Here is a 27,575-nt window from a genome sequence, read left to right as displayed (position 1 = left end):
GTCCCACCTTAGTAGGAATAAGAGAGAAGTGAAGGAATGGCAGGCTCCACTTACTTCTTTGTGATTCAATTCTACAGAGGAATTATTGAGTCTGTCATCTGCACCTCTATAACTGTCTGGTTTGGCTCTGCAACCAAACAAGACAGACACAGACTTCAACGGATAATTAGAACTGGAGAAAAAGCAATTGCTACCAACCTGCCTTTTATCGAGGACCTGTATTCTGCACAAGTCAAAAAGAGGGCTGTGAAAATATCTACAGACCCCTCACATCCTGGACATAAATTGTTTCAATTTCTACCCTCAAAACGATGCTTTAGAGCACTGAATTTTGAATTAAAATTTGAATTCTTTATTGTCATTGTACATATATACACTGTATACATACAACGGAATTCACTGCATTGCACAACAGAACAACTAGACACAAGGACAGTTTTTTCCCGAATGCGATCACTCTGCTAAACAACTAATTCCCATAACACTATCAAACTATTTAGTAAGATTGTATTACTATTATTCTTCTTATCCTTCCTATTCCCTATCTCTTCCAACTTATGACTATAACCGTGTCGCTTGTATCTTTACAATTTATATTGTTTATTTGTTCTCTAGTATGATTTGACTGCTTATTAGTAACCTATGACTATCACTAAGTGTTGTATCTGATGATTCTTGATGAATGTATTTTATTTTATTTTTCTTATGTACACTGAGAGCTTATGCACCAAATTCCTTTTGTGTCCAATCACACTTAGCCAATAAAGAATTCTATTCTATTCTGTTCTGTTCTGTTCTGTTCTGTTCCGTTCCATTCCATTCTATTTTCCTCCTGTACAATGCCACCATCTGTAGACTGGGCTCAGAGGCAAGTAAGTATGTTGAGGGACAATGAGACATCCAATCAGGAAGCATTCCCAAATTGCTTGTCTCACTAGAGTGGCTTCTCAACATCTGGAGCTGACAAGCTACAGTATTGGAATGTCCATATTGGTCATTTCTACTTAACTGGCTAAATGGCATGTAGGGGTATCTGCAGGGGTATCAAAAGAGGTCAAAGTGATGGCTAAAGCCTTAAAATAGAAACCCCTCCATCCCCTTTTTACATGCAGCTGGGCTTTGATTGCATGATTGCAGCCACCTTCTTAGCTTTTAAAGCTCATGAAAAAAAGGATGGAGCTTTGATTGCAAGGATGGAGCTGCCATCCTGACCCATGAACACTCCTAGAGACATGGAAATAATTAGTGACTATGTTGTGTTTTTTCCCCTTTTGCATAGAGTGAAGTCCTGGGCTGATTCCTTTGGTGAGGATTTGTATTATATTGTCACAAAATATTCTGGCTCTCTCTTATTACAGAAGGTAAGTAACATATGCTGCATATTTTTGTAAATGCTCCTACCCAAATCATCGAATATAATCTAAATGGGTGTTTTTCTCTCTCTTAAAAAACACCATTATAGCAGTATCAGGATGTTTATCCATTCTTCAGAATCCTTTGGGTTTTTTCTGAAATCCATATTCTTCAACAGACACTGAATATTGGCAGAGCATCTGATGTGGAAGGGGGTTGTTATTTCCGTACTTCCAGTGAATAAATTTGACCTTTGCATGGGAAATTCAAAACAGTGGACAGTTCAAAAGATTGTTTGTTTAGCAAATGAATTTCTTTTCAGATTAAAACCAAAGGCTGGCTGTGGTTGAATATATAAAGATTAATTTTATCAGAAGATATAGAGGCACTCTGTTGCTTTTTATAACCTAATGGATAGAACAAGAAAATTAATATCTGCAAAATTTAATTCAGTGAATAAAATATGTTTAGTGAGCTCCCTACTATACCCAAAGTATCCTGTAAAATACATTTTGTTCACCAAACTATTGGAATAACAATGATTGGTATAAGATTTTCTCTGGTTTTACTTCAATGTTTTTCCATGAGATATTTTTTTTCTCCTTGATATATTTATTTATTTATTTATTTATTTATTTATTTATTTATTTATTTATTTATTTGATTTGCCAATTGTTTACAAGATAATAAGTATAAATGTATACATAGTTGTGAATACATGAAATGGGTACATATAAGAAAAATAAAAGAATAAGAGAAACAATAGGACAGGGACGGTAGGCACGTTGGTGCGCTTATGCACGCCCCTACAGACCTCTTAGGAAAGGGGTGAGGTCAATAGTAGACAGTCTAAGGTTAAAGTTTTTGGGGTTTGGGGAAGAAACTACAGAGTCGGGTAGAGTATTCCAGACATTGACCACTCTATTGCTGAAGTCGTATTTCCTGCTGCTGAAGTCGTATATTATATATCACAATGTTCTTATAAAAATCCTAGTTTAAACTTGTAAATATTCTTGTAAGCGATTATGGTTGAATACACACACAAACACACACATATAAGATTCCCTTGGGTGTTCTTGGCTCCCAGACTTACCCAGTGATTATCACCACGGTCATATGATCAAAATTTGGGTACTTGGCAACTGACATGTATTTGTGACAGTTGCACTATCCAGGGTTCATGTGATCATTATTTGTCCTCTGACATGCAAAATCAATGGGAAAAGCCAGGTTTGCTTAACGCCTTATTGCACTATTCACTTAACAATTGCAATGATTCTCTGAACAGCTGTGGCAAAAAAAGGTCATAAAATGAGTCACAACTCACTTAACAACTATCCTGCTTAGTGATGGAAATTTTGGGCTCCATTGTGGCCATTAAGTCAAAGGCTATCTATTTAACACAATATAACAAGACAGAATTGGGTACTGGGCGGGAGGGGCAATGCTTACTCTTCTTTTCTGGAATATGTGAAAATCTTTTGCTCTATTCCAAAATCAGAGGTGGTATTTATTCAGCAGGTGGTATTCTGACCAGTTCTGGAGAACTGGTAGCGGAAATTTTGAGTACTTCGGAGAACCGGTAGCGGAAATTTTGAGAAGTTGGGAATACCACCTCTGGCAGGCCCCGCCCCATCTATTCTCTGCCTCTTGAGTCCCAGCTGATTGGCTTTTGTTGCCCTTCACAGGAGTAATAGAGCTGGAAAGTGGGTTAGTGGGGTAGGGAGGGAATAGGGATTTTGCGGTATCCATCCCCTGCCACACCCACCAAGCCATGCCTACCAAACCACGCCCACAGAACTGGTAGTAAAAAAATTTGAATCCCACCACTGTCCAAAACATGTCTACTTGCAATGCTGAGTGGATGAATTCCAAAGCATTCTTCTTCATGTTAGCTTAGCCCTATCCTTTGTAGATGGGATGTTTCAGGCAATAAGATCCTCAAACATGTCCCATTTTCCTGTGAAGGAAGAACAAGGGTTTTCATCAAGAATTTATCTGACAAGTGGCACTTCATACAAATCATTAGCCTTTTTTGATATAGAGGTAGTCCTTGACTTACAACTATGAGCCCAAAATTTCTGTTGCTTAGTGAGACAAGAGCCACAGTGGCATAGTGGTTAGAATGCAGTCCTGCAGGTTACTTCTGCTGACTGCTGGCTGCCAGTAGTTTGGCAGTTCAATTCTCACTGGCTCAAGGTTGATTTCAGCCTTCCATCCTTCCGAGGTTGGTAAAATGAGGACCCAGAATGTTGGGGGCAATAGGCTGACTCTGTAAACCGCTTAGAGAGGGCTGTAAAGCACTGTAAAGCGGTATATAAGTCTAAGTGCTATTGCTATTTGCTAAGTGACTCTTTTTGCCACAGTTGTTAAACGGATCACTGCAGTTGTTAAGTTAGTAACATGGTTGTTAAGTCAATGCGACTTCCCCATTGGCTCTGCTTGTCAGAAGGTCACAAAAGGTGACCCCATGACCTTGGCACACACCAACTGTGATAAATATGAATCAATTGCCAAGAGCCTGAATTTTGCTCATGTGGCCATGGGGATGTCACAATGGTCCTAAGTGTGAAAAATGGCCATAAGTCACTTTTTTCAGTGTTGTTGTAACTTCGAAAGCTTACTAAACAAACTGTTGTAAGTCAAGAACTACTTGAATTTATTGTAATGTGGGTGGACATGCTGTAATATTTATCCTTGCCTTACTCAATGAATTCTGGCAACATGAAAGAAATTGGCTCTCCTTTATTGTACCCTTGCTGCTGCTGGGTTATGGTGTTGGATCTTTGATTCTTGCTATTTTTGTCCATACCAACATAAAAACATCCCCTTTAAACTTTTTAACAAGTACAGAAGTACCTCAAAGCATATTAATCATTTTGATACGATCTTTTCAAGAGACAAGAGCAGAAAGCTTTCTTGAATTGGATGGTGTATCTGTATAAGAATCAATGCTGCCGGAGCATTGATTGAAAAAATTGATTGAGAAATCCTTTCAGTTTCTTTGTTTCTTTCAACCTGAAAGTGAAAGTGGCTTTAATTGGAAATATGGTTCTCATCAAACTTCCTTTTCTAAGCTAATAACGCCCTTTCTCTACTGCCAAATTTCATAATGAGTTTGAGGCACCCCACTTAAGTAGCCTATGGCAGGAGTTCCCAATCCCCAATTCGCCTCAGTGGCACAGTGGTTAAAGTGTAGTACTGCAAGCTACTTCTGCTGCAGCCAGCTGCCTGCAATTTGGCAGATCGAATCTCACCAGAAGTTACTTCTGCTGCAGCCAGCTGCCTGCAATTTGGCAGATCGAATCTCACCAGAAGTTACTTCTGCTGCAGCCAACTGCCTGCAATTTGGCAGATCGAATCTCACCAGGTTCAAGGTTGACTCAGCCTTCCATCCTTCCAAGGTGGGTAAAATGAGGACCCGAAATGTTGTGGGCAATATGCTGACTTTGTAAACCGCTTAGAGAGGGCTGTAAATTTTGAGTAGTTCAGAGAACCGGCAAATCCCACCTCTGACTGGAGATTTTACAGTATCCTTCCCCTGCCACAACCACCAAGCCACGGCCACAGAACCAGTAGTAAAATCCCACCACTGAATCAGACCACACAAACAAGAGAAGCTCCATCTATGGGATGCAGGCAGCATTCAAAACCACATCCCATCCGGTCCACAGAAAAACCTTTTTCCATGGAACCGGTCCCTAGTATTCAAAAGGTTGTGGGCCACTGGCCTAGAGGGAGTAATATATGACACTACATCATCTTTGCACATTTCTCTGTGCTCATCACATCACGGCAGCAAATCAAAACCCTAACCATTAAGACATTTGCTGCAGTACCAGCATATACAATATGTTTTCTCAAAGAGCCCAGCATTTTTTTTTTTCATTTCAAAGCAATTGATTTTTACCCATTTCATGTATCCAAATGGATGGTTCCAAAATAGCATGGTGGCAGACCAATTTATTTGTTTTATTTAAATAGTCTCTATTCCATTCATATGTGAAACAGAGAGCATAGATTGATGATCATAACATGATTAATGGAACTAAAGTTAAGAAAAACAGGTTCCCTGCAGGGAAACATCTTCCAACTAAACACTTCCCGATGAAGTTCATTTAATTTTAATAAATCTTGTGCAGCTTTAATCACATTTTTTTCAGTTAGTACTTAACAGTTTCTTGAATAATTTTAGGGACTGTTGATCTTATATAACCATACAGTGTAACATATCCTCAAGTTGAGGTTCTGTACAGAAGCGTAGAAAAACCAGCAAGAATCCTAACTTCATACACTTTGTACTCTAATGGAGTTAAACTGGTACTGCCGTCTCCTGTATATATCCGCCCAGAATTCAGAATATTTCTGTTCAGATTCATTAAGAAGGGGTGTGTGTGGATAAAATAATCAATATGACCACTTTGCAACATTATACATAATTCTGACCACAATATTTATTTATTTATTTATTTATTTGATTTGCCAATTGTTTACAAGATAATAAGTATAAGTGTATACATAGTTGTGAATACATGAAATGGGTACATATAAGAAAAATAAAAGAATAAGAGAAACAATAGGACAGGGACGGTAGGCACGATGGTGCGCTTATGCACGCCCCCTACAGACCTCTTAGGAAAGGGGTGAGGTCAATAGTAGACAGTCTAAGGTTAAAGTTTTTGGGGTTTGGGGAAGAGACTACAGAGTCGGGTAGAGTATTCCAGACATTGACCACTCTATTGCTGAAGTCGTATTTCCTGCAATCAAGTTTGGTGCGGTTTACTTTGAGTTTGTATCTATTGTGTGCTCTTGTGTTGTTATGGTTGAAGCTGAAGTATTCATTGACAGGTAGGACATTGCAATGTATGATTTTATATACCATGCTTAAGTCAGACCGAAGACGGCATAATTCAAGGTTTTCTAGTTTTAGAATTTCAAGTCTGGTGGCATAAGGTATTCTACAACGAGTAGAAGAGTGGAGAACTCTTCTTGTGAAATATTTCTGGACTTTCTCAATTGTGCTAATATCAGATACGTAATGAGGGTTCCAGACTGATGAACTGTATTCGAGTATTGGTCTAGCAAATGTTTTGTATGCTCTGGTTAGTAGTGTGATATTACCAGAGAAAAAGCTACGTAGGATTAGGTTAACAACTCTTAATGCCTTTTTGGCTATGTAGTTGCAGTGGGCTCTAGCACTTAGATCATTAGAGGTGAGTATTCCAAGGTCCTTTACAGAGCTTGGGTCATCAACAAGATCTTGACTATTCATAATATTTATTTTTTATTTATTATTTTCCATAATATGAAAAATATAGCATGAAAGACATGAAAAGGAGCAACTTTAGAGATCAAAGGTACAGAAATTGTTACATCTCTATATAAAGGAAGATTGCATGTAAACCTTGAAACTTTTCAGCTTTCGAGAGAAGTAAACAAGAGAGAGCTTGATAACTGGCAGAGCTATAAGAACCGAGGTTAGATGCAAAGAATCAGAGAATCTGAGACCAGGCTTGGCTGTAACAATAAGCCTCCCAGAGTCATTGGATACAAGATGGGCGGCAAATAAATTTCATAAATAAATAAATAACATTGTAGAGATGTCAATAGTTCCCATCCTCGAGACATGAGCATCCCCTATCCTCAAGAAATGAGCAGTCCATTGAGTTGCACAAGCAAGAAAAAGAGAACTAAAAGTTGGACTGGGGTCATAAACAGCTTTGGTTTTCTGTTCTAAGTAGTATTTATTTATAATAAAATTAGGCTATCAAAGAGATGTGTCCTTAAATCTCTGTCTGCTAGCCTACAAATTTGAGTAATGGTCTAAGTGACACCTGTTACTACCAATACCATATACGAAACTATGCACACAGAAAATGACTAGGGAAAATCTCTTATGCTCTGAGACATAGACATCTTCCAACAGTGGTGGGATTCAAAAAATTTTTACTACAGATTCCGTGGGCATAGCTTGGTCAGTGTGGCAGGGGAAGGTTACTGCAAAATCCCCATTCCCTCCCCATCCCACTAACCTGTTTTCCAGCTCCATTCTCCTGTGCAGGGCAACAAAAGAAGACCCAGCTGATTAACTGGGACTCAGGAGGCAGAGAATAGATGGGGGTGGGGCCAGTCAGAGGTAGTATTTGCCAGTTCTCCGAACTATTCAAAATTTCTACTACCAGTTCTCCAGAACTGGTCAGAACCTGCTGAATACCACCTCTGTCTTTCAATCAGAATAGAACTGGAAGGGACCTTCTAGTAGTCTAATGCTCTGCTCAAGCAGGGGACCCTATACCATTTCAGATGAGTGACTGTCCAGATTTTCTTTGAAACCTCCAGTGATGAAGACCCTACAACTTCTGAAGGCAAGCTGTTCCACTGGTTAATTGTTCTCATTGTTAGGACGTTTATAGCAGTAGAATCCAACAAAGTTATCCACTGAAGTTGAATGAGGATTGAAGGGGTACCGATGGTTTCCTCCTCTATATGTAGCTCTTATTCCAACAGTTGTATAATTTCTACAAAGGAAAAGACAAACTAGTTTAGTTTACAGTGCCTTAAGGCATTAGGAACTCTCTGTCTGGAAAAAGTCCATGTTTCAAATGTTTGTTAATCTAGCTAGGTTTTGTAACATTATTATAGGAGATCTCCATTTTTTGGAATCTGGTTCAAATCAGTTCTCTGCCTTATAGACATAGACCAACGAAAGTGTTTTCAAGGTTGAAGAAGGCAGTCTGATTAAGAGAGGAGTAAATGCCTTTATGAGATTACACAGTATTAGCTAATTAGAGGTGTGCACAAATGTATTTCTCTGCAAACAAGAAGAAACAATTTCCTTTCGTCCTGATCCAGAACACTTCAAATTATGCATGTCAAATTATACAGGTCTTATTCATCCCTTTTGTAGTTAAAACCATCTGTACTGCTCAGGAGGGACAAAATGTTAGCTGTCATTCGTCAATGAGAAACATTCTCCCCTCAGTTATCAATGTTTTTATCATAGTGCTTTGCTTTTGAGATGTACATATCAGAAGCACAAAGTACAGAGCGCCAGGCACGCAGCACCCGTATTTGTGATGGGATTATCTCATTCTGCTGATTAAACTCTTTGAAATACTAGCAGGGCTGAACTGCTGTGTGGGCATGATATATCTACAGACTTTAACGGGCGGGGAAGCAGGAGAGGTTGGATAGGAATTGTAAACTTGCTACTCTATCCTACTATTTTATTTATTTTCCTTTTATTTATTTTCTGTATTCATTTATTTTTTTAAAAAAATAACTCCAGATGGCATGCATACCTCATATTCCTCCTGTTCCTATTTCCTCACAACAACAATCCTATGAGATGGTTTGGACTGAGAAAGAGTGACAAGCCCAAAGTCACTCAGCTGGCTATCATGTCTAAGATGGGACTAGAAATCATAGTCTCCCCATTTGTAGACTGGTGCCTTAGCACTAGACCAGGGGTATCAAACTCACATCGTCACGGCATCGTCACATGATGTATTGTGGCCTTTTTTCCTTTTGCTAAACTGGGTGGGGGCAGGGCCAGCACATGACACATCCAGCCCGTGGGCCACAAGTTTGACACCCCTGCACTAGACGAATCTGGCTGTCCATATCAGTGCTAAACTATCACTCATTAACATTGCTGCTTGGCAGTGTCAATCAGCTAACCTCTGTCATCAGCTTCACCTTCCTCCTTATTTCTCTTTATTAGCACCAGCATGCACGCAGATACCGACTGTCTTTAATCCTGCAAAACCTGCATGTTGCTAATCACACCAGGTGAAGCTACCAGCTTCTATCCTGCCTATTGGAATGGGCGCTCATTTCTATTTTTGTCTGACCTCCATTTCCCTTCCTTATTCTTAAGGTGTTTGCTACTCATCATATCCTTCACTGCTTTCTCTAAAGAAGAGTAAAACAGGACACATGGAATCCTTGACTATTCATCTCACTATTCTTTGTCCTTTTAATTATGGCTTCTTCCACAAATCAGTGTTGCAGCTGTCTGGGCTTATAACTGTGCCCTTCTATGCTATATGTTATTTGTGGAGATCTTGAGCTGATGATTATCTTGCACATCAGCTGCTGCTCTAAACAAAGTGCTGTGAAAATAGTTTTCCAATATTTCTTCAGAGGCAGACATGGGTGATTTGTAATTTGGCAACTCCCTCATGCTCCCATCTCTTAAATCAAGGGTCTTCAAACTTGGCAAGTTTAAGACTTGTGGACTTCGACTCCCAGAATTCCTGAGCTAACATGACTGGAGGAGGAATTCTGGAAGTTGAAGTCCACAAGTCTTAAAGCTGTCAAGTTTGAAGACCTCTGTTTTAGACTTTCCTTCCAAAGTCAAGGCACTTTGTGTCAGCTTTGAAATTCAGCTGCCACATTTTTTTAGAGAGTTAGAGCAGTTGAAAAGTTCAAGGTGTGTCGTATTAAGAATTTCCAGTTGCAGTTAATTGGTTCTCGTGATTTATGAAGTGTAGAAGTGGAAGGAGAGAAGGGAGGAGAGAAGGTGGGTTCTGTATAACGCTCGAAAAAACTTTCACTTGGGAAATTGCTTTTGACATGCCAGATCTGTTCCTAATAAATCAATTGGAGAAATAACATCTCGGAGTGATTGATATCATGGATACTTTCTGGATGCTTGACACTTTGCATTTTGTCATCATCTTACACAGCAGATCTGGGGAGCAGCTTTGCTGATCCTTTGCAGAGTGACTCCCCGCTCACCATGAAAATATGAAGCAAAAGAAATAGTTGAAGACAAAGAGAGAGGGTACCAACCCAGGGTGGGTAAAGCAGCTGGAGTGCCATCCTTTGTTCTCTTGTGATCATTGATTAAAAAAAAACAGATGATCTCAGACAAATCCATGGCTGGTCTGACACCCATGAATTCCTAAGCTTTCTCAGAACCAAAAGAGGTGAAGTTGAAATTCTGAAGTCTGAAAAATATTTTAATAGTGGTTTTAGGTCATCATTGTATCGCAGGTCTATGAATACTATTTTAACTTGATGCACGAGCATTTTTTAAAATCATTGTTCACCAGAGTCCAGACTGTGATTACTGAAAATCTCTGCTGTGAATTTGTTCTTCTGTTTATTTGATAGAAGTATAAAGATGTGGAACCAAATCTAAAGATCAAAGAAGTAGATGGCTTGGAGCTGGTAAAGTTATTCTCTAAAGAAATGGCAAGAATGCTTTATAGAAAAGTAGAAGCTGTTGAGGTAAGGATTTCTTGGCTCTCAAATTTTATCTACATACTTGGAAGTAAAAAAAAAAAAAGAAAGAAAAGTGAATACACTTTTCTAAACACAGCATAACCACTATATAAAGTGTTGATTTTGATTTGGTAAGAAATAATTCAGTGATAGAACTTCTTTCTCGGTCTTTCTCTCTCTCTCTCCCGTATGTAGGTAGTGTGTGTGTGTGTGTGTGTGTGTGTGTGTGTGTGTGTATTATGCTTACACACACACACACACACACACACACACACCACAAACCCCCAACCAGTGCCAGTCAGAAAAATAACATTGCATTAAATCAGGGTGTCCAACCTTGGCAACTTTAAGACTTGTGGACTTCAACTCCCAGAATTCCTCAGCCAGCTTGGCTGAGGAATTCTGGGAGTTGAAGTCCACAAGTCTTAAAGTTGCCAAGGTTGGACACCCCTGCATTAAATGAAGTGGCCATTTGACTGGCTATAAGGCAGCTTTGTATGTTCCTGTAGTTCATAGATTCCTTTTTCTCCCCAAACAATGTAATGTAGTATATTCTATGTCTTTCATTTTGGTCTTAAAGCTGCAATTTCAATAGGCACAAATGCCTTAATCACAAGACAGGTATGTTAGCATCCTTTGGGGCTTTGACAGCATGGTTGTAGTTGCCATCTGGATTTTTTTTTTTGCAAACACACCTGTACACGTGTAGCTGTGCTGCTTTTACTATTGGTTCCATTTAAGATCCCTCAGGTTTCCTTTTTCTTTCTTTGTTATAGCGGCTAGTTGAAGCTGCAGAAGACGCAGATGTTTATCATGAGTACAACTCATCATTACAGGTAAAAGATATATGGTATCATTTAAGTTCAGACAATCTATTGTAAAGTCAATTTATGTCTCATAAATGCAAGGCAACTGGCAACCTGCCTCCAAAGCATCCAACAAATTATGACAAGGTGGAGAAGCTGTAGTCTTCTAAATGTTAATGGATGATAAGTTTGGTTAGCACCAGCCACTATGGCTGGTAGTACAATAGGATGAAGTCTCTCATAAAGGCATCTTACTCTATACCAGGGGTGTCAAACTCAAGGCTTGGGGACTGGATCTGGCCTGTGGGGTGCTTCGATCTGGCCCGCAGAACCACCCTGGAAATAGCGAAAGACTGGCCTGCAGTGCCTCTGCCAGAGAAAACATGGCCCTCCCGAGCTCCGTTTTTTTTTTTTAAAAACAAGTTTTATTAATTTCAAAAACAAACAAATCATCATCAACCATTACATATTTGAACCTTTTTCCATTGTAAATTTTACAAGTCAGATAAAACCTTATCTTATACAATACAATTCAATTATATTTTAAACCATTTCTAAATGAACATAAAAACATCTCTTGTCCTCTATTTCTTTCTGACTTGATTATCGTCATTTTCTTTCTATGCTTCTAAAAGGTTTCACCAATACTTCTCAAAAACATAAACAGACACAAACAAACATATAAAAATCTTTTAGTAAAGTAACTTGGCCCCGGTACCTCTCTTTATATGGGCTTTAATTATATTCATGCTCATCTTACAGATCATTACCTATTTTATTTACCATTCTGTATCTTCTATATATACTTCTCCACACATTTCACTCTTCATAATTCTATCTTATTCAATCCATCTTAATTTAAATCATTATATTTGTATCTTTTGCCCATCCTTTATTATCACTCTATCTCATTCCTTATACTGAAAAAAAAAAGAATTTCTCCTGAAATCTCTAATCAGAGTATGATGCCTTTCTATCCTCTCCCTAAATATTAGATTAACATTTAAAATGACACCTAATATCCAATCTGATTCTGCTTGGTACATTCTATCAATTAATTTTTACTTTTAATAACAATAAAAACAGAGTAATAAATCAGAAATGTTTAAATACATAGTATCCTCCTAAATACGTAGTTAAATAATAAATCTAAATAATAAATCTTATAACATTCTAATTGCCTTTCCTTCAATATTTTATTACATTTTAAAAATCAATCATTATTAAACATTTCAACATTTTAACTTCTTATTAACTCTTCAATCATTCTAATTTTCTATTTCTAATACAAATATTACAATACCGTCTTATGTACCTTGCAAAATCTTTTTTAAGAAAATTTATACTTTACCCTTTATCCCTGAAAAAGATTCCTCTTTTCCCATCCAATTTTAAAACTTTGTGGCTTTTCTCCGCCTTTCCCTTTCTTTCTTCCCCCACCCGATCTTCCTACCCCCTTCTTCTAACCTCTGTCTTGCTGGAATCCCTTCTCTGTTGTATTACCTTTTTCTCTTGTTTGCTATCATTATACTTATTTTGCATCATATTTTTCTCTTTCTTAAATGTTTTTTTAGATCTTAAGTCCTTCATTTTCCTCTCTTTCTTCCTTCCTTCTTCCTTAGGTAAATTTTGGGATTCATTAAAGATGGTGTCTTTGTCTTCTTCTTGTTGTAATTCCATCTGTCGCATTGTCTGTTCATAGTTAACCAGCGCCATTTCTAAAAATAGAAAAGCTTTTTCCATACCATCTTTACAGGCTGCTTTTGTTTGCTCATATTCATCCCTCAGTTCCTCAAGGGAGAAAGCCATTATAAATCTTTTCTTTTCTTTTTTCCCTCTTTCTTCTTACTCCAACCAAAATATTCCAAAAGAAAAGTAAGACAATCCCAAAGTCCACAATCCTCAATCAAGCCAAGCCAAGCCAAAATTCCCACTTTCTCTTCCAGGGGTAGTATCAGACAAAGGAAAAAGAAAATCCAAATCTGTGTTTTGAAGCCTTATTAAAAAAAAATTTTCTGTCTCCAAATCCTTAAGGCATCTCCTCCAACAAAATCCAGCCAGATAAATATATTTTTTGTCCTCTCCCTTCCGACTTATCCCATAAAGCTAGTTTTACCTGAAAAAAACAGGTTTCTCAATATCCGTTTGTTAATTCCGTCGGGAGGAGAGTAAACTTTCCTTTCAGCACCTCAGAATTGCCGCTTACTTTCTCTTATGGAAAGAATCATCCAAAAAGCCATCACTTCCAGGAATTAAATTAAATATATCTCAGAGTCCTGGATCGACCAAGAAGACTTTCACTTTTAAAACTTTCTCCTCTTCCTCCTGCGCATACTTGCCCAGCTGCCGGCTTCTTTGTGGCGGCCATTACAGACCGCCGCTACGCCGTCTTGGTAAAAGGAGGTTCTGCCGGCCAGGGAGGGGGTCTGCAATACCCCAAGCCCTTTCCGGATCCCCTACCTTCAGCTGCCCCTGCAGGCAGCCTTGCTCCGCACCCTTTCGGATCGGAGCCCCAAAAACGCTAGCGCGGCAGGGATCGCGCAGCTTCGCGAATCCCTACCGCCGCAGCCGACAAACCGGAAACTCCCCCGAGCTCCGTTTTTGCTGACAGAGGGTTGCAGGAGGCTCTTGCAGCTGAAAACGGAAATTGGGAACCCATTTTTGCTGGCAGAGCACTGGGGCCACCACAGACACCCCCAACACAAGTGACATCAAGCTGGCCATGCCTACCCTGGCCACGTCCATTCCGCCCCCCCTGAAGCCAAACACAACCCTGATGCAGCCCTCAATGAAATCAAGTTTGACACCCTTGCTCTGTACCATGTTAAATTTACATCCTTGATAGGGCTAGCTGTTGTACTCTTCTGATTCTTTGTCTGATATTGATTTATCTTTGGGAACAAAGTTGAATGCTTGTCTGTGATGTTAAATGTGCATCATCCCATTTAAACAGACCGGTCATTGTCTAAAATTAGATTTTCTGAGGAACTGAATAAATATATGTAAACTAGTTTCTTTTTCCTGCATAATCTGTCTTTGACTATGAGCCTACCTAAAGCCATAGCTGCAGCCTGCAGTGATAACCATTGCAGAGTACTGATGTTTCATAAATGATATTAAAATTAAAATTAATGCTATTGAAACTGACTGCAGTGGCAGAGGCTGTTAAGTATTATGTTAAAACCTTATGGTGTTTCTCTGAGCCAAACAAATGATGTTTCCATATGGTGTGGAGATAACATAAAACATCAAATGGATGCCATATACTTTTTCTATGTAGACCCAATGTTATGGGAATATATTCATGAATAGGTCATACTAAATTTAGCAAAACTGTTCTTGCTTGACTGTGCAAACTTTAACCTCACAGGGGATTTACAAACATACAGGTTCTACTCATAATATAAATCTAGTTACTGAAAGTGAAGTATATTGAACTAAATGAAATTGGAACATTTTTAGTGAACGTGAAGAAGAAAAGAGCACAAAGTTCAAATAACAGACCCCACCCCCCCACCCCTTTAGCATAGGATTCACTCCTGGATAAAGAAGACTAAAAATTATTCAGCCCAAATGTTCAGCTAAAATGGAGGGTATCAGGCATATGAAGGCTAAAATTTCTGCTCATTTGTAATGCTTATCAGTGATTTTTGCCCCGGTGAGCTGGATCTCAGGTTCTTCTTGCTTCACTGAATTATTTCTTATTGTGTTCACACACAACACATTTAACCAAGTTAGTTGACTACTGCCAACTGGTATTGACCCAGAATAGATGTAGAATATTGTAATACTACATGTCTTAAGTTGTTTGAAGGCATCCCATTTGATTTATTTATTTATCAAACTTCTTTACCATCCATTACACTTCTGTGACTCTGAGCCGTTTACAAATAAAATGATAAAATCATATAAAATGCATACATAAAAACAAAGTTAAAAAACAAAAGGCATTCTTTTGAGACCCCACCTCTTTAGCTGATGGGTACACAACATAACTTCATTGCCTGATTAAAATAGAGACAAAAATGATTCCTCAAGTAACCTGGTCCCTTGCCATGAAGGGTTTTAAAGATAATAACCAACCCCTTGAATTGGACGTGGAAGGAAACTGGCACTCACTGCAGCTTATCTTAAAGGCAGCTCAAACTGCTTATGCTGCCACAGTGTACAATGCAGTACATTAGAACATACATAATGTACTATGTACAGTGTACATTGCAGTACATTAAAGTATGTAGTACATTAAAAATGGATTAATCCAGTAACTAAGTCAGGGCACATGCTATTTCCACCTCTTGTTCTCTTTTAAATTTAAAGAAACCAGGCTCAACATAGGGGACAGAGAAAATGGGTCCTTTTCTATTACCCCTGGAATTCACAATTGTATTTGTTTATTTATTTGAATTTATTAGCAGCCCAACTCCAACGGACTCTTTGGAATTACTGCTCATGAGAGGGCATGCCACAGTGCTTCCTCCTGAGCTCTCAGACTTAAGCTGCCAAGACTTCTGTCATGCCCCTGTCAGAATCTGATTCAGAGGGGGAGGCTGAGCAGCTGACAGGGAGTAGGAGTGTGGCTTCATTGGCTGTGGAAGAAACTGGGGAAGGGTAAAGTCCAGCTGGGCCGAGCAGGAGAGAGGTAGAACAAGGGAGAGGGAATTCGGAGGAAGACCCAGGCCCACCCCCTCTTCATCTTAGGGCATGCAGAGAGGAACAGAGAAGGGAGCAACATGAGTTGTGTGGCTTATGGGGGAGGAAAGGGCCCTGATTCCCTTTATTAGCTGCAGCTGGGAAAACAATGTTTAAAAAGGGAAGCTGCACACAGGAAGTTGTTGGGAGCAAATAGTGAATTATCTGGTATCGTCAAGGCTTATCTGGGTTCCTGGTGTCTCCCAAAATGTGTGTGTTTGGCTGTGCTTTCATGTCTGCAATTCCTTCTCCTGCCCTGCAGCGTGGTTTGTTTGGATTTTTAGTTACAGTTTGTATGTACTTTGTTTTCGGACTGAATTTCCTCCACTTAAAGACTGTTCCTGGGAGAGTTTTTCTCCAGCCAAAGATAATTTGGACATTGGGGGCAAAGTTGGAGATAATTAAAGGGACTCTTCTTGCTTATTTAACTGTGTTGCCTTTGTGTCAGGCCCCAGGTCATCACAACTTCTCTTGTCCATCTGCCAACCTGTCAACTTGTTATAAAATAATAGGAAAAATACCAAAGTTGGCTTTCTTTCTATGCCTTCATCCCGGCTCATCCCTAGCTTCTCTGCTTTACCTGTAGCTGTTTAGGATGGAGAAACATGGGTTCTTCAATCATTGTCTCCTAGCTTAATTTAGTTGTAAGAACTGGAGGAAAGATTGGTTGAAAATAGCCATGGCCCATGGTGGTAATCATAGTAATGCAGACTTGCAATGGTTTCAATGGAAAAGACTCATATAAACACCTGCATGTTTTCCACTGTTTCCAAAAGAAGAAAAGTCAGGAAAACCCTGATGTATATTAGAGTGATTAATATTGCATTATTTTCTTTGTCCAGGAAATTAATCTGAATAATTAAATTTGAGCACCCTTCAAAACCTTATACTTGCCTTTTATTCTTGCTATTGAATCATTCTTTTACTGAATTTTTCACCAGTCTTTGTGGCTTGATCTATTAGGGATTTTTCTCCATAAAAACACTTGTATTTGGAGATGAAATTATTTTCACCAAGCACTCTTGGTTTTAATAGAATCCAAGAACTTGCCTCAAATCAAAGTATAAGGTTTAACATGAATTTTAGCTGTTGAAAATTATGTATTCATTCATTTTTGTATTTTTCTTCACTTCTAGTTTGATTATTACAATGCTGTTTTGATTAATGAAAAGGATGAAAAGGGTAATTATGTGTCACTTGGGAATGAATTCATTCTGGAGCCAAATGAGCATTTCAATAATTTGCCAGTGAACACAACTTCCAGTAATATACAGCTTCCAACCAATGTCTACAACAAAGGTTCATCTTTTTTTCCTACAGTTTTATGGTAAAATTGGCATGAAAGTGACAGCCAAGGCTCAAAGCACATGTTATAAATAAAGATAAAGAAATGGACTGCAGCCACACATATGTATCTTGTGTGCATACAATTATTATTTTTTATTTTTCATTATTATTTATTTGATTTATAAATCGCTTACAAGATAATAGATATAAGTATATACAATGATTAAGAATACAGGAAATAGGTACGAATAAATGAGGACAATAGGAAAGGAATGGTAGGCACGATTGTGCACTTATACATGCCCCTTACAGACCTCTTAGGAATGGGGTGAGGTCAATAGTGGATAGTTTCAGGTTAAAGGAGTGGGGGTTAGAGGATGTAACAACAGAGTCAGGTATATATATATATATATATATATATATATATATATATATATATATATATATATATATATATATATATGTATTATATGTAGTGTTGCTGGTTGCTAGATGAAGAATTTTTAAAGATGCTACTTCAGGGGAAGAGTGCATGTTTTGCAGGTTATACAGTATGTAGGGGATAATATTTAGATATTAACAGATAGTTAATAGTTTTGTTAAGTACAGAATTAAGCCAGAAATGGAGATTCAGCTGTTCTTTTCCTTGTTCCAATAAGTGTTTGTTCAATTTATATGACAGCCATCTTGCATATGTGACTCTAGATGGCTAACAACATATTAACCCTATTATCACCATCACCACCACCCCATAACTGCAAAAGCATAAAAACCTGTAATGTCTGCCAACAAGAAACCTTATAAACAGTAATAATCACACATTAGGTGCCATCTAACTTTCTGGTTGTTCTGGAGAATTAGGGCTCCTTTATGAGGCAATCTTTAAGAAAGGTTGGTAAGGTCAGGACTAATCTAATCTCAGGAAGTCTGTCATTTTAGTGTTCTGATTTAAATTTGTTTGTTTGTTTGTTTGTTTGTTTGTTTGTTTGTTTGTTTGTTTATGAAATTTATTGGCCACCTATCTTACCATAAGGGAGAGGTGTCAAACTCAAGGCCCGTGGGCTGGATCCCGCCCATGGGGTCCTTAGATCTGGCCCACAGGGCTGCCCTACAAACAGCCTGCAGTTATGAAAATGGAGCTCAGGAGGGCCACATTCAGCCTTCCCAGTCTCCATTTTCAGCTATGACAGCCTCCTGCCTCCTTCTGCTAGTGAAAATAGAGCTCAGGGCCCCCCACTCTGGAGCCCAACAGAGCACTTGGGCCACCACAGATGCCCCCAATACGAGTGACATCAAACTGGCCACCACCACCTCACCACCAAAGTTAGACACAACCCTGATGTGTGACTGAAATTGTGTTTGACACCCCTGCCATAAGGTAACTATAGGTGGCTCACAGTCATAAAAATATATATCTACATTAAAACATAAAAAAATTAAAACCAAAGATTAAAATCGAAGGACATATGGGGAGGGCCGGGTGGAATGGAGGGGGGTATGATCTGTTGTTAATTGATCAACCACCTCCCATGTGCTGTTCCCCCATGGGGGCCCCAGGCCAACTGGCACAGCCAGGTCTTTCGGCCCTTAGAAAAGGATAGGGAGGGTCTGGACCAACCTCAAGTCAAGTGGGGCAAGATATTCCATTGGGCAGAGACAACAGTAGAGAAGGCCTTCCTACTGGACCCCTCCAGCCGGTTAATTGGGTTGATGGGGCCTGCAGCATGCCTCCTCTGCCGGCACGAGTGGGATTGGCCAATCCCAGTGGGGTGAAATGGTCCCTCAAGTAACCTGGCCCCCTGCCAATGAAGGGCTTTAAAGGTGATCACCAATACCTTGAATTATACCTGGCAGCCAATTTTCTGTTTGCTTGGATGTAAAATTTGATGTAGAACAAGTAAAAGGGACTGTACACAAAATTCAGTAGAGAAATTTTGGGAAACATATTAGAATGAAGGAGCCATGTCTTTCTGAGGTATTAAAACAGCCAGATTCTTTGCAAATCTAGTGTGAAAATTTTACAAAGAAGACGCCTGTTTTAATAGTTTTCAAAAAACAGGGATGCTTTTAATACTCTGAAACAGAGGTGCTTCATTTGCACAACTTAGCAAAAAATTTTCTTGAGGGGTGATGACTTAGACTAGGAAGTCCACTGTCACCCTGCCTTCTTCTTTAAATTTCTGAACCTGGTCATAGATCTGCCAGCCTAATATAGTTTATTACATATTCAGTACAGCTTTTCCATCCCACTTTCAAACATTTCCAACAGCAAGCCTCCAGAATAACAAAATTTGAGCCTATAGCTCAGTATTCAAAATAAAATAAAACTCTTGGTTAGATGGATCAATAAGGCAGTTTCTTATATTTCTATATGCCACATGTTAAACTGTTGATGCTTTAGGGAGAAGTTTGAATAGTTGTAAATCTGTAAACAGTTCAGTATCATTCATAGTCATGCTTATCGTTCTTCAAAAGGTGGTTCTTCTTTTACTGAATAAAGTTGGTTCTCTCTTTTTCTCTCAGATCCCGACATTGTGAATGGAATTTACATGTCGGAAGCCTTGGATGCTGTTTTTGTGGAGAACTTTGAACGCGACCCAACTCTCACTTGGCAGTATTTTGGTAGCTCAACAGGATTCTTCAGGCTTTATCCAGGTGACAGGTCTTAGTACTTCATTTTTCCAAAGGTTAGGTTTTACCTAAGAAGTTCAGTTAATCAAAAGTCATTTTTCCTGAATAAAGGAAGCTGAGAATCGGTACGATTCTATTGAGTTTGATGGGTTTATTTTTCTAATACACAGGTGCCCTATGTTACAAAATTAATAATGTGATTATTAATAATGTGATTGTTAAGAACAAAAATGTCAACATTTGTAAAATCACAATTAAAATGGGCTTTTATTATTTTATCTCTAATTGCAAGATTAAAAATCATACAGAAGTAAACAAATGTTCATTAATTAGATTCTATCTCTCAAAAGAAGCCTACTTTTTTTTAAAAAAGCATACAAAGCCTGATATTTATATTGTAACATCTGTGTGTTAGATCTTTAGCAAATGTCTTGTGATGTCTCCTCAGGAATAAAATGGATACCAGATGAAAATGGAGTCCTTTCCTTCGACTGCAGAAATCGAGGCTGGTGAGAGACTTAGAAGGAAGAAACCAATATTCATGTATTTATTCTGTGGAGTCCTTGATGCTCTCTGAGTTTGGTTGTTTGCTTGCAGGCATTTCATTACCCAATTAGATAACACCATCAGTGCAGAATATCATCGGTGCATTGATGATGTTACCTAATTGAGGAATAAATGTCTCCAAGCAAACAACCAGAGAGCACCAAAAGTCTCCATAGTTCAACCATGAGCTTGTATTCAGTTCTTTTATACTGGAACATATAAAATGGCTTTGAACAATACAATAGCTTTTGTTTAAAGCATTAAGACATCCACCTTTTCATTCTCATCTGAGTGATACCCTAGATTCTGGTTAAAGAATCTAGGCACCCAAATTTTGATGACATGACCATGTGAATGTTCTGATAGTTGTAAATGCAAGGATTGGTTGTAACTCACTTTTTTCAGTGCCATTGTACATTCAAACAGTGGCTAGACAAATGGTTGTAAGTTGAGGATTGCCTTTACTAACAATTCACTATGGTTGAGCACTGGATAACAATTTTCTGTTGCTGTTGCTATTCATAGAGAACCCACCTTCTATAAATCAGTCTAATCTGCCAGAACGAAATTTTCCAAGTTCGGGGCTATTAATCTAGGGATTATGCTCTCAAAAATAATGGATGGGAGTAACAAATTGGACTTGATTATGTTTACATTTAAATATGTAGCTACTATGATCACTTTTCAGTTAAATGTTGAATAATTTCCTTTGTGTCTTATTAAAAATATTATTTTGGCAACAACTTTTGGATATTTGGGAGTTCTCGGAGGCCAGCTCAGTGCATTTCCATCAAACAATTTTTATGATTCTTTATCAGCCACTGTTTGGCTTTTCTGTACAGCTGAATAAAGACTCATATCCACTCCATTCTTTAATTTTTGTGAAAACATCAAGAAATTTAGTAAGAGTGCATCAATATTGAGATCCATAAGAATCATGCATGTTGTAAGAGGCATCCTTAAACATGTCCTCATCTTGGCATGACAAGAACTATTAAAAGTAAATCTCCTATCTCAATTATTAACTACTGTATATAGATTTTCTTTGCCTTTGTCATGTGAGCTAAACCCTAATCATTCCTAAATAAATTTATCTATGAGAAGCAGAAAAATCCTAAAGTCTGGATAAATCTATGCATTTCTATTCAAAAGAAAGATCTATTGCTTTTCAGAGTATAATTGTTCAAATTTTTACTTAGGCATCCTTTTCCCTGCCCTTAATGGATAAGTCCATTGCAGCTGAAGTGGTTCAAGCAAGAAACTTAAAGTTATGCTCATTTTATCCCATTCTCCATGTTTTATGTTATTTCATTGTACCTACATTAGTAAGAAAGAAGACTAGGAAGGAGGAGCAACTTTTTTTTGTTCTTGAATATTTATTACCTTCAGCCTAGGATCATGAGTGCTTTGATTGGTCCAAATTCTCCACTTTGTCTCAGTTAATATGTTTGCTTTATATTTCTGACTTTCTTTTCTTATCCTACATCTATCCTAAGGTATATCCAGGCAGCTACATCACCCAAAGACATTATGATTGTGGTAGATATCAGTGGAAGCATGAAGGGTTTGCGACTCACCATTGCTAAGCACACTGTTGTTACTATACTGGACACACTGGGAGAAAATGATTTTGTCAATATTATTGCAGTAAGTATCTCCTTCCTTGAAGCTCTCTTTTCCTTTAGAACAGGGGTCCCCATCACGGTCCGCGGACCGGCACCGGGTCATGAACAACCCTTACCGGGCCGCTGAGTTGCTGGGCGCCGCCATCTTTTTGGTAAAAAGCGCTCCGGGTAGAAAGCTCACCGGAAGCGCTGTTTCACATAAAAAGATGGGGCGCTTAGCGCTGTGAGCTTTTTCGGTAGAAAGCCATTTCTACCCGAAAAAGCTCACCAGAAGCGCTGGCGCCGCCATCTTATGACGAAACAGCGCTCCGTGACGCCACCGAAGCGCCGCTTTAGCCATAAAAGATGGCGGCGCCCAGTTGACGCTGGACCGGCCGCGGCGCCCAGCTGATGTCGGAACCGGGCCGCGCGCCGAAAAGGTTGGGGATCCCTGCTTTAGAATGACTACCGGTAGGCTAGTGTGGGATATTATGTGTTTAAAATTGTGATTTGGAAAAACCAAGGTTCAAATCTATGCTCGGCTATGGAAATTCATTGGATGACTTGGACCAGTTATTCAATCTCATTCCAATTTACCTCCAGATGGTTGTTAGGTGTTCCTGGAAAAATGATGTGATATAAGCCAAACAAAACTTAATCTTCATTAGATGCTCCATTTAGCCCTTTGAGTATCAGATATGATATATTCAAAGCATAAACTACTCATTCCAAAAGACTGTAACTCAGATGTATCTGCAGGGTGTAGTCAAAACAAGAATGGCGACCACAATAATATGCTTGATATGCCACCTATTTTTTTTGTATGTTGCAACACATCTGACACATAAAATGGTGGGAAGTGTTACCAACTTGACCTTTTTTTTGCTACATTTTGTGGACATGGATGGATGCTTCAATTTTATTTTAAAAAGTAAAGCACACATCTTTTATCCTGGCATGAAACCAAATTCTCCCTTTAGCTTGCAGTATTTATTTTAGATAGAAATAATTTTATCTGGATTTGATCACGCAACAGTTGTTAAAAATAGCTTTTGCTATGAGATTAAGAGTCTAAACAGGCTTGGACAGGATATTTACTCTCAAGAGTAATTTCATGAGATTAAAATGCAAAAGAGCCCTTACATCACCCCCTCTCCACCCCCATTCCGCAAAAAGGGGCAACCCTGGCATGTTATCCTTCAAAGACGGATTCGTGGAGATATGAAAGAGAGATCTTTAGTGAAGCAAAAGTGGAAATATCCCTAGGTAGCCCCTCTGTGCTGCCTCAGTTCTTGGCTCACTAACCAATATGTTGTTCCTCCACTCTGCCTGATTTGGAGCCCTGAAGTAATTTCTGGTCTCTCTCAATAACTTAGCCTGTCACTGAGCTAAAGCTTATGCAGCTGAAACAAATTCATAACCATACTTGGTGAAACCCAGTCTCTGTTTGCTTCCTTTTCTCCTTTTCTGTTTCCTTTCATGAATGTTAGATTTTAAGCCACTTGAGGTAAAGAACTGGCTTGTACTTTAAAAAAGGTGCAGGGTGACATCACCTGTATCAATAGATAAAAGAACCCAGTAGAATAGAATAGAATAGAATAGAATAGAATAGAATAGAATAGAATAGAATAGAATAGAATAGAACAGAATAGAATAGAATAGAATAGAATAGAATAGAATTCTTTATTGGCCAAGTGTGATTGGACACACAAGGAATTTGTCTTGGTGCATATATGTAGGTAGGTTATACGTAACTTGTTTGTCATCTTTGTGTTTCTCTTTTTTTTGGAGGGGGGGTTTCTGTTCATTTCTTTGTTGATCTTCCATCTTTGTCTATCTAGTCCAGGGGTGGGCAAACTTTTTGGCTCGGGGGCCTCATTGACTTTTAAAATTTGACAGACGGGCCGGGTCAGCACAAGATTTTTGCCCCCCTTTTGCCCCCCTTCCCCCTTCTTCTCCTCCTTCCCCTCCCCTCGGAGGCCCCCTGAGTCAGGAGTTGCTATCGCCGGCGCGCTCCGCGCGCTCCAGTCCCGCGTTGTCTCGGGAAGGGAAAGGCAAAAAGGAAGAGCCGTGGCGGTGCTTTGCAACAGCAGCAGCGGCACCGGAGGCTCAGGCTCAGCGGTTCCTGGTTTTGCCTTTCCCTTCCCAAGGCAACGCGGGACTGGAGCCGTGCGCAGCTGCACCGGCGGTAGCAACTCCTGACTCAGGGGGCCTCCGAGGGGAGGGGAAGGAGGAGAAGAAGGGGGGAAGGGGGCGAAAGGGGGGGCAAAAATCTTGTGCTGACACGCCCGACAAGCCGCTCACCACGACGGCGGCTCCCAGCACCCGAGCAACTTCCCAGCAACTTGCGGCTTGCTTTTTCCTCTCGGGCACTCGTGCCTGGCCCTGAGCCGCGTGGCGGAGGGGAAACCCGGAGAGCCGCCGGGTCGCCTCCTCCAAGCAGCCCACCCACCCGCCGGGCAGAACCCTTCCGCTCCTTGGCGGGAAGACGCTCCCGCCTGCAAACTTTGCCTGTGCAAAGTTTAAGCCTGAAGCCCGAGCCGAGCAACTTCCCAGCAACTTTCAGCTTCCTTTTAACTCGTGGCGCTCGCGCCTGGCCCCGAGCCGCGCGGGCGGGGGAAGCCCAGCGGGTGGGCGGGCTGCTTGGAGGAGGCGACCTGGCGGCGCTCCGGGCTTCCCTCCGCCACGCGGCTTGGGGCCAGGCGCGAGCGCCCGTGAGTTAAAAGGAAGCCGAAAGTTGCTGGGAAGTTGCTCGGGTTTCCGGGGCTTCTAGGTTTAAACTTTGCACAGCGTGGCGGAGGGGAAGTCCGGAGCGCCGCCGGGTCGCCTCCTCCAAGCAGCCCGCCCGCCCGCCGGGCTTCCCCTCCGCCGCGCGGCTCGGGGCCAGGCGCGAGCACCCGCGAGGAAAAAGGAAGCCGTAAGTTGCTGGGAAGTTGCTCGGGTGCTGGGAGCAGGCTTTTAAAGTGCCGCCCAAGCAGGACCACCGAGCTGGGAAACAGGGCACCAAGGCAGGGCAAGGCTCCACCAGCAGCGGCCTAGCTTTAGGTGGCTCCAAGCAGCCCGCTCCAAGCAGCCCGCCCCCGCCGGCGGAACCCTTCCTGCTCCTCGGCGGGAAGACGCTCCCGCCTGCAAACTTTGCCTTTGCAAAGTTTAAGCCTGGAAGTCCCGGAAAAAAAAAGGGGGATTGGCAGGGACTCACCTTTGGAGAGGTCGCACTCGAAGGTGATTTCAAACTCCCAGCCGAGGCCTTTGCAAAGTTCTTTTCTTTCCTACCCCGAGAGCGCTCCGCACTGTTTTGCAGCTTTGGGGGCCACGCGGCGCAGGGCAATACGATTTTTTTTCAGGGGCCCAGCGATTTTTTTTCAGGGGCGGGCCAGATTGGACAGACCAACGGGCTGGATGTGGCCCGCGGGCCGTAGTTTGCCCACCCCTGATCTAGTCCCTGCATTAGGGCTTCCTTCATGCTCTTGTTTACAGCAATTTTGAGTAGCAGAAACTAATCCTTTGGGACTGTGGTACACTGTCTTGAGCTGCTGCAGTATAAAACAGGATTCTCTGAACAGTTTTCTCCACTATGGTGCCCATGATATTTGTCCTGGATTACAAACGACCACCATGGCCATTAACTCAACTATCTTGAAATAATGGAAGTGATTGTCCCAGATAATCCAGGCCATTAAGAAGGGCACTCAATTAGTGAGCATTAGACAAGTCTGTCCTACAGATAAGTGAGACTTGTTGACTGAAGTTTACAAGCATAACTATGAATCTTTTGTTGTTGCTGTTGTTAGGAAGTTAATACAGCCATCTCACCAGGTTTCTTGGCAAAATAATTTTGCTTTGGGGAGTTCAGAGTTAAGAGCAAGTTGTAGAAATTAACCACAATTGGACAACCAATGTATTTAAAATCCCTCAGGTCTGGTGTATGATATCTTTTTTTTTATGGTATCTTCTTCCATAGGGACTCAAGTTCTGATCCCCTCCCAAAAACAACAAAGAAACTTCAAGCATCCTCCTCCTCTGAATCTTATCCTTCACCAGTCTTTGACAAAACAGGCCTTATATTTGGGGTATCCATCAATAGAATAGAATAGAACAGAACAGAACAGAACAGAACAGAACAGAATAGAATAGAATAGAATAGAATAGAAAGACCTGAGAAAACTAGCAGAATGAAGAGTAGTCTTATTCTACTATAGAGGAGCCAAACTATTCTGACTGTAGCAATAAATCTAGAGTAGGTCATTATTATTATTGTCAGATTGGTTTCCATTTCTAAACCTGATCAGAGGTATTGATTTTGCCAGTATGGAAACAGAACAGCAATATGTTGCTGTGATAGAAGCAGAATAATATCATAAGATATGTATCCAAAACAAGTGAAATAACATGAAGACAGACTAATTCTCTGCCCCTCTCCTCCTTGATCTTCACCAACATTCCTCAGGAACAATTCTTATTATATGTCTTTGAGGGAAGGAAGTGGGACTGAACATTCAGAGAGTGGAAGGAGACACTTAGAACAGTGGTGGAATTTAAACAAAAATTACTGCCGGTTCCGTGGGTGTGGCTTGGTGGGCGTGGCATGGCTTGATGGGTGTGGAAGAGGAAGGATACTGCAAAATCCCCATTCCCACCCCATTCCACTAACCTGCTTTCTAGCTCCATTCTCCTGTGCAGGGCAACCAAAGAAGACCCAGCCGATCAGCTGGGACTCCGGAGGCAGAAAATAGATGGGGGCAGGGCCAGTCAGAGGTGGTATTTGCCGGTTCTCTGAACTACTCAAAATTTCCACTACCGGTTCTCCAGAACCGGTCAGAACCTGCTGGATACCACCTCTGACTTAGAACTTTGGGTGCAGGAACCCAAGTGAAGGTATTCCAGAGAGGTGTCCATGTAGCCTTTGCTTGAGCTCTTTCAGCGAAGGCAAACCCACCACCTCTCTGAATCATCAATTTCACTGCCAAAGAGCTGTTATGATAAATAGATCTCCTTTATTTTCTTATGGATTTTACCACCTCTCATGTTGACTACTACCAATTAAGGGAAGAAGGTGCACCCAGAACATTATCAGAAGCAAACAAAGCTGCCTGGTTCAGCACTAAGAGGAGTGCAAAGCTAATAAGGAGCTAAATACTAGAAAATGTAATTCAACATAAAAACAGATTAAGGAAAGACACACAGGCAGATGTAGCCAAGATTATTTGCTTCTTAATTTACATTTTCTTTCCCTTATGTACTATGTACTATTTAAATGTCAATGAAAATTACTGAATTATGTCCTACACATCCATGCTTACCAATCTGCTTCCCAAAAGGCAACAAAAATGTTTTGTAACACCTTGTATTTTAAATTGTATTCTTTGCTCTCAAAGTGAAGATGACAGTCTGTGACTAAAAAGGGTCTTCTTTATTCGGTATAAAATCT

General features: G+C 40.2%; 1 protein-coding gene across 1 annotated transcript in view; it reads left to right on the top strand.

Annotated features, from left to right (window-relative positions):
• CACNA2D4 (calcium voltage-gated channel auxiliary subunit alpha2delta 4) overlaps nucleotides 1-27,575 on the top strand; it is a 196,418-nt gene that overhangs the window by 7,844 nt on the left and 160,999 nt on the right. The window contains exons 2-8 of the mRNA XM_087968608.1: nucleotides 1,280-1,361; nucleotides 10,474-10,590; nucleotides 11,361-11,420; nucleotides 17,216-17,378; nucleotides 19,890-20,021; nucleotides 20,446-20,506; nucleotides 22,040-22,190. Coding sequence (XP_087824734.1) covers nucleotides 1,280-1,361; nucleotides 10,474-10,590; nucleotides 11,361-11,420; nucleotides 17,216-17,378; nucleotides 19,890-20,021; nucleotides 20,446-20,506; nucleotides 22,040-22,190 — 766 coding nt within the window. The remainder of the gene's footprint in view (nucleotides 1-1,279; nucleotides 1,362-10,473; nucleotides 10,591-11,360; nucleotides 11,421-17,215; nucleotides 17,379-19,889; nucleotides 20,022-20,445; nucleotides 20,507-22,039; nucleotides 22,191-27,575) is intronic.

This window comes from Notechis scutatus, chromosome 6, assembly GCF_049901735.1.
Source record: "Notechis scutatus isolate UNSWTSFEM ecotype Mainland chromosome 6, rNotScu1.2, whole genome shotgun sequence".
Taxonomy (NCBI): domain Eukaryota; kingdom Metazoa; phylum Chordata; class Lepidosauria; order Squamata; family Elapidae; genus Notechis; species Notechis scutatus.
The sequence above is the reverse complement of the archived record's forward strand: the minus strand, read 5'-3'. Positions and strand labels throughout refer to the sequence as shown.